General features: G+C 46.7%; 1 protein-coding gene across 7 annotated transcripts in view; it reads left to right on the top strand.

Annotated features, from left to right (window-relative positions):
• NFIX (nuclear factor I X) overlaps nucleotides 1-16,458 on the top strand; it is a 240,439-nt gene that overhangs the window by 176,967 nt on the left and 47,014 nt on the right. For all 7 annotated transcript variants that reach the window (XM_066618211.1, XM_066618209.1, XM_066618206.1 and 4 more), the window contains exons 3-4: nucleotides 10,140-10,202; nucleotides 12,082-12,156. In XM_066618211.1, the coding sequence (XP_066474308.1) occupies nucleotides 10,140-10,202; nucleotides 12,082-12,156 (138 nt within the window). The remainder of the gene's footprint in view (nucleotides 1-10,139; nucleotides 10,203-12,081; nucleotides 12,157-16,458) is intronic.

Raw genomic sequence — 16,458 nt, 5'->3', positions numbered from 1 at the left:
TGGCTGGAGTCCCTGGCATTTCCCAAAAGGAAGCGGACACTCCCAGCTTTCACCTGTTGCAAAAAGAAGAGATAGTTAGGCAACACAATTGATAGTGGAGACACATTTGAGAATCCTGGAGCGTCAAAATGGGGGGTGGCTAGAGATATGAGAGGGAGACGCGACTTCAATATATTGCAGCAGAAGGTTCTCCCTAACTTTCCACAAAATTTACATCGGTTAAATAGCTGACACAGCTCCAAGAAGACTCATTGGAAGCCAGGCAGCCTACACTGAGGTAAATAACAAAGACTTACCTCTCCTGGGCCATCTGGTCACCATCAGTGGCACTAATTGCTATGGGTTCACAGGGGATAGGACTGGGCCATAAATTTAATCTGCACAAAGTGAAGGGGCATTTGTGGTTTTTTCTTCCACCTTGATGCACTGCCTAAATATTAGCAGAATATTAGCAGAAAATATTAGCAGAAAATATAGTAATATAATGGACTGGGAAAAGTCAAAATACAGACAGGAAGAAACTGTTCATATAGCCTAGTATGTGTAGTGTGAAGGGAGATAACCCCAATTTATATCTTTTCCTTGCATACGCCTTACCTGTGAGCTTAAGAGCATTTCAAATGTGTTGTAATAATGTTATGAGGGGCTTTGCCAAAACAATGATCAATCTTAGGGAGAAACTGAGGCAGGGAGTTAGACTGTGGTATGCCTAGGCCCAGACAGAAGATAACCTGCAGAACTAAATGGAACTAGGAGGACCAGCTTTAATCGCTTCTTGTTTTAGTGCAGTGTTCTTCAGCCTTGGGGTTGGGACCCAAAGGGTTCGCAAAGCCTCAGTTGTGGGGTTGCAGCAACTTACGGGAATGAAAAAGGTTGAAGTCTACTGGACTAGAGCACCACCAGCTAAAGGAGGAGGCACCTTTCTTTCTTTCTTTCTTTCTTTCTTTCTTTCTTTCTTTCTTTCTTTCTTTCTTTCTTTCTTTCTTTCTTTCTTTCTTTCTTTCTTTCTTTCGGTTGGTTGGTTGGTTGGTTGGTTGGTTGGTTGGTTGGTTGGTTGGGGTCATGGCACAAAAAAGATCAAAGACCACTCTTCTAGTGCACAAAAAAGAACTGGGAAAAGATTCTTCAAGCTCCATTGTAAATCATGTGAAAAAATGAACTTGAAAGAGTTCTGATTACTGGAACTTGCTGCTTTCATTTACTGTATTTTCAGGATAACTATCCACCCATTTCCAGCTTACCTTATCTGGGCAAGTTGTGGCTGATCAGTTGCAGGTTCTTTAATTTTTTAATGAGACTGACAGTCCAGTACTACTGCAGCGGTGCCAACATGGTGTCCGTTGCATCCTGTGGGGGTGTTTTGGCCTCCAGAGGTCTCCTCTGGGGAACATATATCACTGGTACAAGTCTGCATGGACCTGTGAAAGTGGATTGGGCCCAGGAAGGGGGTTAGGAGCCACTGTCACCAAACCCGCCCCTTTCCTGGGCCCAATCTACCTTCCTTCCCATCCCCATTGCCTCCCCATTCCACCCCCAACCTCATAGGCTGTTCCCTATGCAGTATTACTTGCAGCAGTGAGCATTACTGGCCCATCACTGCACAGACCCAACCACTCACAGCTTCCAGCAGTGGCCAGGCCACGCTCTCTGTCATGTCACATTTGTAACAGCCAGAAAGAGCATTATGCTGCCAGAATGTGTGTTCCAGCAGCGTAGCTGGGGGATGGGATTGGTCCATGACTATCTAGATATATTTTACTGTGGTTTCTTAAACGTGGACAAAAATGGCCTTGGCCACACTAGTGGATGGGTCTTGCTAAGCAGATGGAGAATTCATATGTCCCTGTTGTAGACCTTCTCAACAGCCTTTAGTACCATCAGTAGTGGTATCCTTCTGGATCTTGTGCCAAAGTAGGTTGTGGATTCCACTGCTTGATGGTAGTTCTGCTCCTACTAAGAAGGTGACTCTGGGACACTGTTGTCCACCGTCTGGGAATTATCTATGAGGTATGCTACAGGTTCCATTTTGTCTCAGGCAGCGAATTCCTAACTTGCACTGGAACAGGCAGGCCAGTGGGCCTGCGCTGTATCCAGTGCAAGTTTGGGGCCGGCTGAGGTTTGGCTCGAGGTAAGGGGAAAAAATTCCCCTTACCATGAGAAGAGCTGCAGCAGCCCCAGTGGGTCTACTTGGATCTACACCACCTGAAGAGGTGGCACAGGTTCAAGCAGAGTGGAGCAGCCTGCAGCAGTTCCACGCTGCCCAGAAAAGGGATTAGGATCCAGCATAACTACTGGATCCTGGCCTTGCCTCCCACTCCCCGCTGCCCATCCTCTCCTTGCCCTAGAATGCCTCCTCCCCACCCTCCCTGCGCCAGCTGAGCTTGGCAGGTGCAAACTTACCTTTGTTTGCTGCTGCAGAGACTGAATCTGACCTCCGTAGGCTAGTGCACCTCCGTGCGCTGGTGCACTTTCTCCAAAGGAGGCGCAAATGTGCTTTGCAACACATTTGCAACCCTCCCAGGCTGGCACAAGGGACTTGCATTGGCTGAGCGCATCCGTAGGATTGCACTCTCAGATTGTTTAGCTTCTACTTGAATCTGCTGGAAGAGGCATACAAGGATTTGGATGTTGTCACTATGCTAATGACACTGAGTTGCACCTATGCAAAAGAAAGCTAGGGAGTCCCTAAACAGATGTTTGGAATCAGTAATGCACTGGATAAGGTCAATAAATTGAAACTCAGTCCAGATAAGATGGAGATGTTGGTGGGGTTGCATTAAATAGAAGTAGATGGATGGCTTGTTCTTGATGGGGTTGCACTTCCCCTGAGAGGCTTAGAGCTTGGATCTGGCAGTGCAGAAGCCATAAGGGGGGAGCAAGGCGATTCTGTCCCTGCAGGAAGACTAATCTGTCGCATTTAGAAGTGATGTCTTGCCCTTGCTGCTGAAAAGTCACCTATGGAAGTGCCCAAAATTGTGTGTGTGTGGCATGTTTTATGTGATTGTAAAAGAAGTCCATCCAGCCTGTTTACCTGAGACAAGAAACCACTTGCTATGTTCAAGTGACAAGTATGACCTGCAGTAGAATGCATATTCCCCAACCCTAATACAATGGCTCAGAATCAAGCCCTTTCTCTCTCTCCGCTTCCCCCTGTTCTACTGTTGGTTTTTTCCAACTGTGCATGCACCCATGGCTCCTGGGGGCCACTGAGCATCCTCAGTCCACATCATTCTGGTTTTGAGGGGGAGTCCTGTTTCTTTTCATTGACAAACGTATCTACTTCTGCATACCACAGAAGGCCCCTGTTGTATGTAGAAACTCTTAGCTTGTCTATGAGCAGCCGTAACAACTTGATAGACGTTCAACCTCCTGAGTTTCCTGTAAATTTATAGATTTCTTAGAGACTCAGCTCTAGTATGAGATATGAAGCTGGCCTAATGCAGTGTTGCTATCTGAAGTGTGCTTTGCCCATTTCCCTCCTCCAGCTCTCTGCTCAGCTGCTGCAACATTTCTTTAAACTGGAAAGAAAAACAAAATCATGATTTATTAATTCTGAAGCAAGCCCCCCAGTGCCTCTCTCCCTCTTAGTGTTTAAGAATTTATCTTCTATCTGTCCCTGGGCTAAGCGAAGCCACACTCCTCCGTCCGTTCATCAGTTGCCTAGCCGCCAGCACTAAAATGGCTGCCAAGTTTTAAAATGGCTGCCAGCAGTCGCAAGGCCGAAAGGGAACAGTGTGCCTGAGCCAGCTTTGAAAGCAAAGGGAGAAAGAAGGGGGGGAAGGAACCAATTCTGAAATATTTCCGTAGCGCTTCCCCAGCTGTTGCAGCGTATGAGGCACATTTGCTGGCTTCTTTTTGCTTTGCTTTGGCGCTGATAGAGGTAAACTTGCAGTGTTGTTGACATAGGTAACCTGAGTTCTGCAGCTGGCCTCACTGTGCCAAGTCTGGGCAGGAAAGGGATGGGCTGGTTAACTCTTTGGAGGTCTCAGGCCTCTGTTTGTATAATGGGGACAGGTGGTCTCAAACCACAGGTTTGAAGGGCTGAAAAATTAATGATAGCAAAGCTATTTGAGGTCCCATAAACCTTATTTCCTCTTGTATTTCACTTCCCAAACTACTTCCCTCCTTTGGTCACTGAATAAATTGTCAGTGACCTGTGGTCAACTTTTCATTCAGGAGTTTTAAAAACTTATTAGTCCACATCCATGCCACAGTGTGCAGACACTGGCAAGAGGCCATATGAACCTGAGCTTACATTTGGGGGAAACCATGGCATGTTCTTAACTGTCATGGTTAGAGAGGAAAAGCATTTTTTGCTAGCGGGGGGGGGGGGGTGGCAGAGGGCAGAGGCATGAACTGGGAACCAGATTTTATCCTGAGCTTTGAGAGGAAAAGTCTTCAGTTTGAGGTTTCTAGATTTCATTTATGAAAAGTTTCCTTCAAGAGATATGTAGAAAAGAGAATTTTAAGATGTGCACCATCTCCCACTAGAGCAGCATGAAGATGGAAGATGCTCCATATGCTGAAATTTCTCTGTTGAATCATTCCAATATTAGGGATACATTAGAGCAGAAAAAACTCTTTCTGCACCCTGAGCATAAAAGGTAAGTTAAAGATAATCTGTGCTAAAACAGATTGACAGCCCAATCCTGAGCTACCTAGAGCTTGGGGCTGTGGCGTTACTGAAAATAGCTACTGCAGCATCCTGAGCGCAACTGGGCAGCCACCTGCACTCCTTGGGGGAAGGCGACAATTCCCCCAGGTAAGGGAAGTAGCCCCACAATGGGACTACTCGATTCTACGGCAACGCAAGGGTTGCCGTAGAATTAACAACCTCCATGTTGGGCAGTGGACCTGACACAGAGGATCAGGATCCGGTGGAGCTCTGCACCGGTCTTGCCTCCCTCACACTCCGCTCCCACCCCCAGCCCACCACCTCCCCATCCTCCCTCCACCTTCCCCCTTGCCCTGGAATGCCTCCTCCTCGCCTCCCCCCACGCTTCCACTCACCCCTCTGCCACCTGGCGGTTTGTGCAACTGCTGAACCGTGGAGCACTGGTGACCCACCGGCGCTAACCCAGCGCTGGCTGACGCTGAGCTAGCACTGGCGCTTTACGGCACGCTTGTGACACTCACCGGCAGTGGAGCGCCGGCAGTGCAAGCTCAGGATTGGGCTCTGAGTGCAGTGTGTCTTCATTTCTAAATTTTAGTACTGGTGTGCTCATGTCGCTGAGCACCTTTCGTGCTTTCTCTCCTTTCCTAGGTTGCTGTTCTTATAAGTTGATTCTAGAATAGCCTGATTCGTAAACACCAAATAATAATACATAGTAATTTCTAAAACTCTTTAGACTTAGAGTGCTCAGAAGTGCTTCTCATACATGATCTGGTGGTAATTCTTACAATAGCCCTGCAGGATAGGGCAGTGTTATGCCCATGTTGCAGATGGAGGGCTAAGGGACTTACAGGTGACCACGGAATGGCAGAGCAGCGGTGATTCACCGGTGCTGAGCTAGCATCTGTGCTGGACCTGTGCTAAGGGCTGCAGATGTGCCTTATGGCACATTTGTGACACTCAGCACCAGCAATGCGCTGGCGCTAAGAGCTCAGGATTGGATTCTTCAGCTCCCTTAATAACTGCACAGCAAAGGAGGAATTCAATCTGGGTGTTTCCTGATTCATAACACAATCTCTTACTTAGCCATGACAGGCTGCACCAGCTCCCTTGGCTGATAAAAACAATCAGACTGCACAATTTTTAATTTTTTTGTCATGTGGTCTCTCTCTCTTTCTCTCTCTCCAGAGCTTGGTATTTTATTTCAATTTGCAATACTCCTGGCAGTAAATGGCCAAGGTGGACAAAATCTCCTTTTGATAACATCCTTTGAGACTTACATGGCATTAGCTGGTAAATGAAACCTTCAGGGAGAGCCATTCTTGGGTATTGAGGAAGTTTGTGTTCCTCTGTGTGTGTGTGTGTGTGTGTGTGTGTGTGTGTGTGTGTGTGTGTCTAAAAGGACAAATGTACAACAAGCATAGTGAATTGGCATCCTTCAGTCTCGGAGGACTATGGTGTCACGCTCTGAATGGAGGTTCTGGAACAGAGTGTCCTCTCCAGTGCGCAAAGCCTGGGTAAAATAGGTATGGAGGATAGGCTGTTACCCATGCAGCAAATCCCGCCTCTCCACGTCGCTGAAATGGTCCAATGGAAAGGCAGAGGCCAATACAGTTGGTTCCAGCGGCGTCGCAGGAGTTGCCAGAACGTGACTGTGTTCAGCCATGAACTGCCTCAGGGACTCCGGCTCCGGATTTTGCCTCAAGGTTGACTCCTGAAGCCTTTTCCATAACTGGATGTAGCCACAAGGCAGTGGAGGTTTGGGATCAGAGTTTTCCTTCTCTCAGATGAGCTGCCTTCCCAGGCTGACGAGCCCCATCTACCCGGTGGCTGTTTAGTCGCCTCTTACGACAAGTACAGCCAAACTGAGGGCCTATTCTTATCCCCAGCCCCCAGGGGAAACAAGCATAGTAACTTGCAGGTAATGAACAAAGAGAGCAGAAACTGCATACTCTTGAGGAAGGCCATCATTCAAAGGGCTGCTCTCTGTTCCATTCAAGGATATGGAGAAATCTTTGGAAAGCAAGGTATAATAGAATAGAATAGAAAATTTATTTGTCATTGTACCCGTATACACAAGTACAATGAAATTAGGTGCTTTCGCAAGGTAAAAACAAGACCCACACAAATAATGAGGGTAATGAGCCTGTCACACTTGCAGAATTTTATAGGACTGGCAGAGTCTCTGGATAGGGGTGGGGAATTTCTGCTACGTCTTGAATATACCAAGGATGGTCATTGGTGCACCTTGGCCACTGCATGTACTGATCAAAGGGAAGTTTCTAGAGAGAAGAGCTGGGGAGTTATTTTAAAAAGTTGGGTTCATAAGTTTTAAATATTTTTATATCCCACTTCATTTGTCAGCAGTGCTCTTCAGTTGGCTTTGTGCCTCCAGAGCTTGTCCCAGATCTGTCCCACCCCCCAGTGAGTTTTTCTGGTTATTCTCATGGTAAGCACTTCCCATGTGAGGGCTGCTTCCATGTTTGAATGCGTGTGATGGGATGGTCCCACTTGCCAAACAGAGTGGGGGATACTTTAATATCACACAAACTACTCTTTGCTCTTCTGCAGCTAAAGTAGTTCTTGCAGGGTTCAGCTGCCTTTGTTGGTGTGGGGGGTGGGTGGGGGCTGGAGGTTGGTTTTTTGCTTTTGTTTTTAGGGTCAGAAGAAACAATGAAGTATTTATTCCCGCTTCTTACCATCAAGATAATTCCTGCCCTGTACTATATATATTGTTTTTAACTGTGAGTCTGCACCAAACATGTGGAAAGTGGAGGTTGAAATCTGATGTAAAGTGAAAAAGGGTATGTGGGCAGGGTGTGCTGAACTCTCCCTTTGGTAGCTGCTTACTTCCCCACAGTATGTCCTCCAAGGTGATTGTTTCCCAGCTGAACTTGTTTCTGATATAGGATCCCAGCTTGGGATCCCATCTCATAGGACAGACTGCAGGGAAGTACTATGTGGGAGGGGGAAGAATTTATCATTTTAACAAGAATTTTGCTTCTTAAATTGGAACCCCCTCTCCCACACACACTTTACATTATTGGGGTACTCATTTAAAGATGTGAATCTGTTATAGTTTGTAGTTTGGTCCTTAGGCAGCATGTTCTGTTACTGAACTATTCCTAGAGGGATGGAGCTTTTCCTGACTTTCAGTATTGCTTTCTGTAGTTTAAACCAACCACAGCCTACTCATAGTGAAGAGGCTCCTCAGAAACCCTTTCTACTTGTTGACATTTGTTGAAAACTGTCAACATTTTCCACCTGGCTTTTAGATTATACAGCATACATCACATTTTTAAGTGTGCACCTCTGTGAGCAAGGGCAAGGTGAAACAAGATATGATGTAAGCCTTCCACCACCAGTATCACAATTGTTTGGCTTTTAATGAATAGCAGCCGGCTCTGTGACATGTCACATCTAGTATGGACTTGAGATAACATGTCTGGAAAGCAGCAATGTGCGTTGCGGGGGCAGTAGGTGAAGCAAGACCGTCCTACCAGAGTTCTTCGAAAGGTGGCAGCGGCACAACTGTCCAGGCACTCAGTGTCTGTCCAGGCAGCGGCAAACAGTGGCCAGAGCATTTGTGTTTAGGCAGCAGCATTTTTTGAAGGACTCTGGGGGGGGCAGGGCAGACCTTCCTCACCTACTGCCCCACACTGCACGTCACTGCTGGAGAGGTGTGTTATACATGTATACTCACAAGAGAACTGGGATTCTCTGCAACTCCATGTTGAGTACATGCAGTAGCAAACTGTGGTTTGCTTGCACATGATGTGTGGAATGGCCCTCTCACTTAATTACCTAGGAGTCCAGCTAAACATATCTACAGTAGTTCTCTCAATCTTTCATTGACCAAATTGTCTTCAAAGCCCTTGATCATCCTCATTAGTTTTTATTTTGGGCTACTTTCTGAATTGTACTGAATTCAGAAAGCCTTATGCCTGTATTTTACAGCTATTGAGTTTGGGGTTGGAAGGGGTTGTTTATATTGAGAAATAAAAACTTAGGACTTGTTTTAGCAATCTGCAGTTCTATGATTCCACATTTGTTTAAAAAAAAACTGCTGCAAATCAGAAAGGGAAGGGTCGTTGTCTGTTCAGTTTTTCTTGTAACCCAAGGGACAGGCAGCCCAATCCTAAGCTGCCTGGTGCATGGGGCTGCAGCAGTGCCAAAAATGGCTGCCACTGCATCCAGCATACTGTAGTATGCCTTACAGTATGTTTGCAACCGTGTGTGCTGGTGGTGAGCTGGCACACACTGGTTAGGATTGGGCCCTGCATCATTTAGCCATCAGCTCCCCAGAGATCATCCTGCACAATCCAGACAACAATATTACAGCAGTGGTCCTAATGCACATTTCTCAGATCTCATGGTGCAGCCACTTTGGGGCAGCAAAATGCCTTGGACTTGTCTCATCTCTGTCCAAACATGATGATCAAATGGAACTTCATCCCCCAAATTTTATAGTGTGAGGACATAAGCAAGAGAGTGAGGAAAGTGCCTGCAGAACAAGTAATGTTCTTTGCAGAGTCAGCCCAACCATCAGGGAGGGTTAGGCATCCCACAATAGGAAGCAGATCTTGCGGTACTATTGAACAGCAAACAAAATGTCAATTATTTCATATAGCATTGTATTTTTACCATGGAGGTGCCATTTGTATGTTTTGTGTCAAGCAAGTCAAAATTTTTTCGACTGTCTCTGAGATTTGACAAAAAGCAAATTGAAATGACTCAGGGCCCAGTCCTACCCAATTTTCCAGTGCCGATGCAGCTATGCCAATGGTGCGTGCACTGCATCCTGTGGTGGGGAGGCAGTCACAGAGGACTTCTCAAGGTATGGGAATATTTGTTCCCTTTCCTCAGGGCTACATTGCGGTGGCAGCTGGAAAGTTGGATGGGATTGGGCCCTCAGTCCAGTAAGCTGTACCACTCTCAGCACTAAGTGAAAATAACCCCAGGTAATTTCGGGGAGGAGAAGAATTCTGTTTTGGCCTCCAAATTGGTAATCGTCCACTAGTGGAGCATGAAACGAAAGCAAGACAAACCTACTGAATTTCCTGATCCTGTAATATTACAACCAAGAGACTTTGGGCACAATCCTTTCCAGTACCAATGTAAGGGCAATGCAGCTCCGAGGTAAGGGAATAAACATTCCCTTACTTTGAGTAGGCCTCCGTGAGTGATACCCAACTGCAGGATGCAGCATACTAAATCTGTATGTCCCATTGGCACAGCTATGCCAGTACTGGAAAGTTGGTTAGGATTTTGGCCTATGTGAACGGTTTGAAAAATAGTCATGTTTTCCAGGCCACTTCCTGGAGTTTCCTGGGTGAAGGAAGTGAAATGACATTGCTGGGCATTTTCAAAACAATGTTCCCCTGTGGCTAAAGTGCAAAAGGTTGAAGTGGAAGAAGGTGCCCATTTTCAGGGCCTAGTTGTTGTCAACCTTGCCTTCTGATGCATCCAACATTGCATCCATCTGATTGCATCCAACAATCCCTTGATATTTTTGTTTCTGTTTCAGAAACCGGACAATCAGACAATTCAAACCAGCAAGGAGATGCGGACATCAAACCACTGCCCAACGGTGAGTGAACTTCTACCTAAGAAACAGATTCACTAGTCACCAATCCTGATATTTTCCCAACTATACTGATCTCCCTGCTGAAGCCTTTTATTTTCTCTCATCCCCTTCCATGACCAGTTCTGGGGTCCTGGTTAGGCCTGGTGGTGCTGATGGCTGTGAATCACAAGCCTCCACACTCTGATTTAGAATTGCTTCTGTCATAATTGGTACTAAATTGGAGTAGATTAAGATCCTATCCTGCACTGAAATAGGCAAGCCAAGAGGCTTGCACTGTATCCAGCGCAGGATAGGTGCACAAAGCGGCTCAGCAAGAGGTAAGAGAGAGATAACTTTTCCCCTTACCTCCAGGTAAGCAACCCTTGCACCTATGGGTCTTCTCGGACTTGCGCTACCTCCTTAGGTGGCGCAAGTCCAAGGAGAGCGAAGCAGCTTGAAGCCGCTCCAAGCTCCCCAGGAATGGGGGTTGGGATCCTGCATAACTGTGGGGTTGCAGGCCCGCCTCCCGCTCCACACTTGCCCGCCCTGGGGTCACCCACTGCCCGCCCTCCCCCTGCCCCCAAACACTTCCCTCTTGCCTCATTCCCACCCACCCACCCCAGAGTCATGCAGCGGCCAGGCTTGGCCGCCACAAGACTCAGAGCCTCCATTGGCACAGACGCTTATTCCAGTCTCTGCGGGCTGGTGTGCCTCTGCATGCCAGCCTAGCCGACTCACGAGAAGCGTAGCCTCCTGGGCTGGCACAAGGGACTTGCGCCAGCCCAAGTGCAGCTCAGGATTGTGCTGCACAATATATAGGAGGTGTGCTTAAGGGACACAGTCAGATCAGGAGCCTTGAAATAAGATAAGAAGAGCTTGAGGAATGGAATTCCGAGTTGAGAATAGGCTTGACTGGAGCCAGCCTTAGGAGCTGCAGGGCCCAAATGGAAACATTATTTGCAGGACCCCAGTTCACAGTCAAGGCCTATAAAATCTTAGAGATACAAATAAAATTCATTATATATATAAAGCAATCAAAATGTGCACTTAAAAATGCACGTGAGTTGATGGACCAAATCGTTCTAAGCATATTTAATATAAAATTACATACATGTTAGCTTACAAGTAAACAAATAAAATGTGTAGATAATCTTTGAAAAGTAAATATAGCCTTGCGTCTCTTAACGATAGGGATGCAGATTGGCACCTGTGTCATCAAGTGAGGCTTGACGTTATGCCAAGCTCCAAAAGGTGAGGGGAGCTGCACTCCCCTTGCCTCTAGAGGCTTTTCTGAGCCTCACAGAGGTAGAAAGCATCCGAGCACTGCCGCTGTGAGTCTCAGAACACCCATTTCGGGCGAAAAAACGCAACTTCCAGTTTCCCAGGAAACCAGAAGTCATGTGCTTTCAGCCGAAACGGTCAGTCTAAGCCTCGCAAGGCAGCTCATGAACGCCTGCTGCCTCTGCGAGGCTCAGAAAAGCCTCTGGAGGTGAGGGGAGCACAGCTCCCTTGACATCGGAGACTTGGGGGGTGTGAACAGGAACTAGCGGCGGCCATTACATAAGTGGGCTGTCACTGGTCAGAACATTGCTAAGCAACGCACAACTGTAGTTACAAAACCACTTGTTTTGGGGACTGTGAAATGATTTTGTAAAAATATTAATCTTATGTTTTATTTTTGCTGTAGCACAGGGCCCCCTACGTGTGGGGCACAACTGGGAGCAATTGGTCCAGTTGGCTTAAAGCCAGCCCTGCTTGGCTGCATAGCTGGGCTAGAGGGGAGACTGTAGGCAGGATTCTTTTGGTCTCTAACCACTGTATGGCAAGTTTCTAGTTGCTATCACTTGTCCTTATTCCACTCATGTCATCATGATACAATCCATGTCTCTTCTTCTCTTTGCAGGGCATTTGACTTTCCAGGACTGTTTTGTGACATCGGGTGTTTGGAATGTTACAGAGCTGGTGAGAGTGTCACAGAGTAAGTCAAGGCAACAGAAATGCTGTGTTGCTATGGTGTTTCTGAAGTGATCAGGACTCAATGAGACACATGCACACAGTCTCTCCGGAAATAGCCTGTCCTTTCCTCACATTCTCAGCTTTTAAACTTGCTAAGTATGATGTAGCGACATCTGTGAACGTATTGAGCTCCAGGGTAGATGTACCTGCACTACTGTTCAAAAATCTTATTGGCTTAATGTAGTTCTTGCCACTGTAAGCTATATGCAACAATCCAGATCTAAAGAAACAGGAGCTTGTGAGCCAGATTTGAGAATTTACCAAGATAGATATCCTGCATATTCACATTCCCCATTGGAGTCCTGAAGTCCATTTCTCCCATTATCTACCTTGCTGCTCCCCCCCCCACTCCCCATTAATATTGTCGTCGTCCCCTCCCTTGCACCCATCTAGTTCATCTACATTGGTCAGGTATTGACTTAGAAGGGAAGGAATAGTAGCACATCTCCACAGCAAACAGTGCAAAAAAATGGGATCCTTCCCTTTCTAGGATTCAGCTCTGGGAAAGGATGGTATTGTTCCCCAAAATACAGTCTCACTTGCTCTGTTTCTTGCTCTGGAGGTCCAGTGCCAAGGGTACACCCTGGCAGAAAGGGTTCTGATTGTCATATATGTTGAATCAGTACATCTGGTGGCACCCATGACCCACATGGGAATTGTGTGCCAGGGTCTATATACCAATAGCAGCTAAGTCCAAAGTGGCAGCATCAACCTTGCTGCTATGCAGAGGGAGGTGGCTTGCCTCAGGTAGCAGATCTGGGGGTACCTTTGAAAAACAGCAGAACGTCAATTTCTTTGTTTATTATTAAGGGGACCATTTCAGTTTTCTGTCTCAGGAAGAAACATCTTGGGTTGACTCTGCAAATGGGCTGATTGGATCAGAATAGAAAGCACAGAGGTACAAATCCTGTGACATAGTGCCCCATCCCCTATACTGTGAAGGGCCTTTCCATCGAGATGCTTCCTGTTCTATTTCCTATTTAGTTATCATCATTATGAGGGCAGCTGTCATGTCACAACTAGGAAACTGCAGTCAGCCCTGCCCACCACTGCCTGTTTAATCACCCTGGCTCTAACTCTGTAACAAAAATTCATGGTTATACAGTCTATGAAGAGTTGTTAGAACCTAGGGATTATCCTCATGTCAAAATTAATGTAGTCATTTTTTGGATCTTATGTTTATTGTGTTAGGCTTCTTTCATTGGTTATATCTCAGCCCTCATCTAAAATTTCTCTGTGGACCAAACTGGAAAGTTGTTTTAGACAACAGATGTTAGAATTGTCTCCTTAGCTGGAAGTCATCAGTTTCCAAGTACCCTAAACAAGTCTTGGCTTATTTCACACCATATAGCAGTGGTTCTCGAACTTTTCCGGCTCGCGCCTCAGCTGATCCTTATGGCCATTGGCCACAGCTCCCCATTACAACATCTCACCTCAGTTACCCCCAAAATGGGGATGAAGGTGTTATAATTATACACTAGAAACAAAACAAAAATAACAGCTGCCAGCACTCTGAGGCTGCAATCCTAACCACACTTCCCTGAGAGTAAGCCCCACTGAACAAAATAGGACTTACTTCTGAGTAGACCTAGCTAGGATTGTGCCTGTTGTCTTAGCAGCCAACAGAGTATCCCCCCCCCCCCCAGGAGGCACGAGGAAAAAGGGGATGGCTGAAAAGGAATGGGGATTTTTATTTTTAATTAATTTTGGGAGACAAAGCCATCAAGAGTGGCTTTTTTTCTTTTTTGAAGGGGGAGGAAAAAGAGAAAGGTGAGGATCCTTCCTTAAGCTGACACAGACCCCAAGCCTATGTAGGTCTGCTCAGTGCCATTTGAGTCAATGGGGCTTATCCCAGGAAAGTGCAGAAAGGATTGCAGCCACAAAGAGCAAGATTACAACTCATCCCAAAGTAGATGGGGGCTGCTCACACACATACACCCCAGCAGATGCAGATGCCACCCCATTCCCCCCAGGCAAGACGGAGGAATGCAGGCTGGGGCATTTGGACATCCCCCCCACTAAGATGCAGCACCTCCGCTGCTACCCGACCAGCCAGCCTTTGCTCCCACCTCCCACCACCATGTTTCACACGCCCACCCCATGCTGCCCCACCCACCTTGTTCACAGCCACAGAAAAGCTGAGCAGCTGTGCCCACCTCTCTCCCCCAGATGCCTCAGGATGTCCCTAGGAGCTAAACTTACTCTACCCTCCTAGTTTGAAGCCTGCCAGGATGATCCCTGTTCTGATGAGATGCAGCACCTCCGCACTCTTCTCCTCTCCTCTCCTCCAGCCTTGACCAATCCCAGGATGCCCAGGGTGAGGGGCACACTGGGAAATGTAGTCCGAGGAAATGTAGGCGAGGTTGCACATGGAGAGAGCTCCATGATGAGATGCGGCACCTCTGCAGCTACCCAGCCAGCCTTCTCTCCCACCTCCCCCTCACCATGTTTCACACTGCCCCACCCACCTCTTTCTCAGCCTCGGAAAAGCAGCAAATCAGGAGGCAGCACCTGCAGCTGAGCTGAGCAGAGCAAAGCAGAGCAGCTGTGGCTACCTCTCTCTCCAGATGCCTCATGACGCCCTGTCGGCTAGCCACACCTCCCTAGGGAGGCAGGACGCACAGATTGAATACCTCAGCCATATAGTGTCAACCCAATGTGCTGTCTTTTGCAGTCCCCTTAATTATTGGAGCTGCCTTACAGCCCAATCCTAACCAACTTTCCAGCACTGATGCAATCATGCTAATGGGGTGTGTACTGCATTCTGTGGTGGAGGGGCAATCACAGAGGCCATCTCAAGATAAGAGAACATTTGTTCCCTTATCTTAGTGCCTCATTGTGGTTTCATCAGTGCTGAAAAGTGAGCTAGGATTGGACTGTTACCCTTCTATGTTTTTCCATTTCCTATACTCCCATTCCTATCCATCTATCTCCAAAGTTCCTGACTCTCATGCCTATAGAATTATATTCAAAATGAGACCACTCAAAATGAAAATGGAGATTTTTGGGCGCTCCATTGAACTCCAGAGATTTGCAGAGGTTTAAAACTTTAAACAAACAAACAAACAAACAAACAAACAAACAAATAAGAGAACCAAAGTTGACAAAACAGCCTAAGAACACTTTGCTTCCTGAGAAGTCTAAGGATTAAAAAGAGTAAAGGAAATATTCCTAAAGAGGCATCAGTCTTCCTGTTAGGGAAGAGAGAAAGAACCACAATTGCAGTTGTGTGAACAAGAAAGAATGGAGGATAGTAGGAAACACACACACACACAGAAAGAGAGAGAGAGAAAGAGAGAGAGAGGTCAAGCTGGTTGTGCTATGCAGAAGACTGTCAGCCACTTCTGCAACTTAAAAGCACAATCCAGGTCATGCTTACTCAGAAATAGTCCCCACTGAGTCCAGTGGGACTTACCTTCAGATATGCTTACTGCAGGGTTCTGTCACATGATCCCTCTTGTTATCTCTAAATCTCTAAATTTCTCTATCCAGATATGCTTATTAACTGAAGCTACTGGTTATGTTAGTGCAGCCAGAGCTCTGATGTACATTTCTACCAGCCCATTGACTAATTTGACAATTGCACTGGTTGTTTCCCAAAGAAAGGGAAATGCAACAATGAAATCCATGCTGGCCAGGTTCCTTGCACCACACCCCCTTTTTGAAGACTGTTGTTTTCATGACATTGTCAAAGCCTTTATTGGATGTACTTGTGAAATACACGTATGCGCCATGTAGCAACATTCTGGCAAATGATCGGTATTTCCAATAGTTGCCCCCCCCCCCAACACACTGGGATAGCTTCTTTGCCAGATCAACCATTCTTCCTTGCTGGCTCACCTGTTCATGCACTTTCTGTGCGCTTTCCATTGGTACTTTCTCAGAGAGGCAGATAACTGCGTTCCTTCTTGCCTTCTGGCTCCACAAGGCATTCTGGGGCACAAGCCAGCAGCCATTATCAGTTGTTCAGGCAACAACTGACATGCATGATGGGGTCTCCAGAATGGATCCCAATCAGTAAGCAGCACATTCCTGTAGCTGGTTTGCCATTCAACCATAAAATCAAATATGTAGTGCAAAATTTAGTATCTGGAGAGTCATGGCTTTACTTTTTCTCTCCCCAGCCCCCCACCCTAAAGGAATTTCCCAACCTTTAAGCAGAAGACTAGGATACATAGGGGCAGGGTGAAAATTCAGTGACCAGAGGTAGGAGTGTGGTTTAAAGGACTGGGTATGGCTTCCTGTGGTAAGAAGAGAGGGGTTT

Source organism: Tiliqua scincoides, chromosome 2 (genome assembly GCF_035046505.1).
Source record: "Tiliqua scincoides isolate rTilSci1 chromosome 2, rTilSci1.hap2, whole genome shotgun sequence".
In the NCBI taxonomy this organism is placed as follows: domain Eukaryota; kingdom Metazoa; phylum Chordata; class Lepidosauria; order Squamata; family Scincidae; genus Tiliqua; species Tiliqua scincoides.
This window is presented reverse-complemented; position numbering and strand designations above follow the sequence as displayed.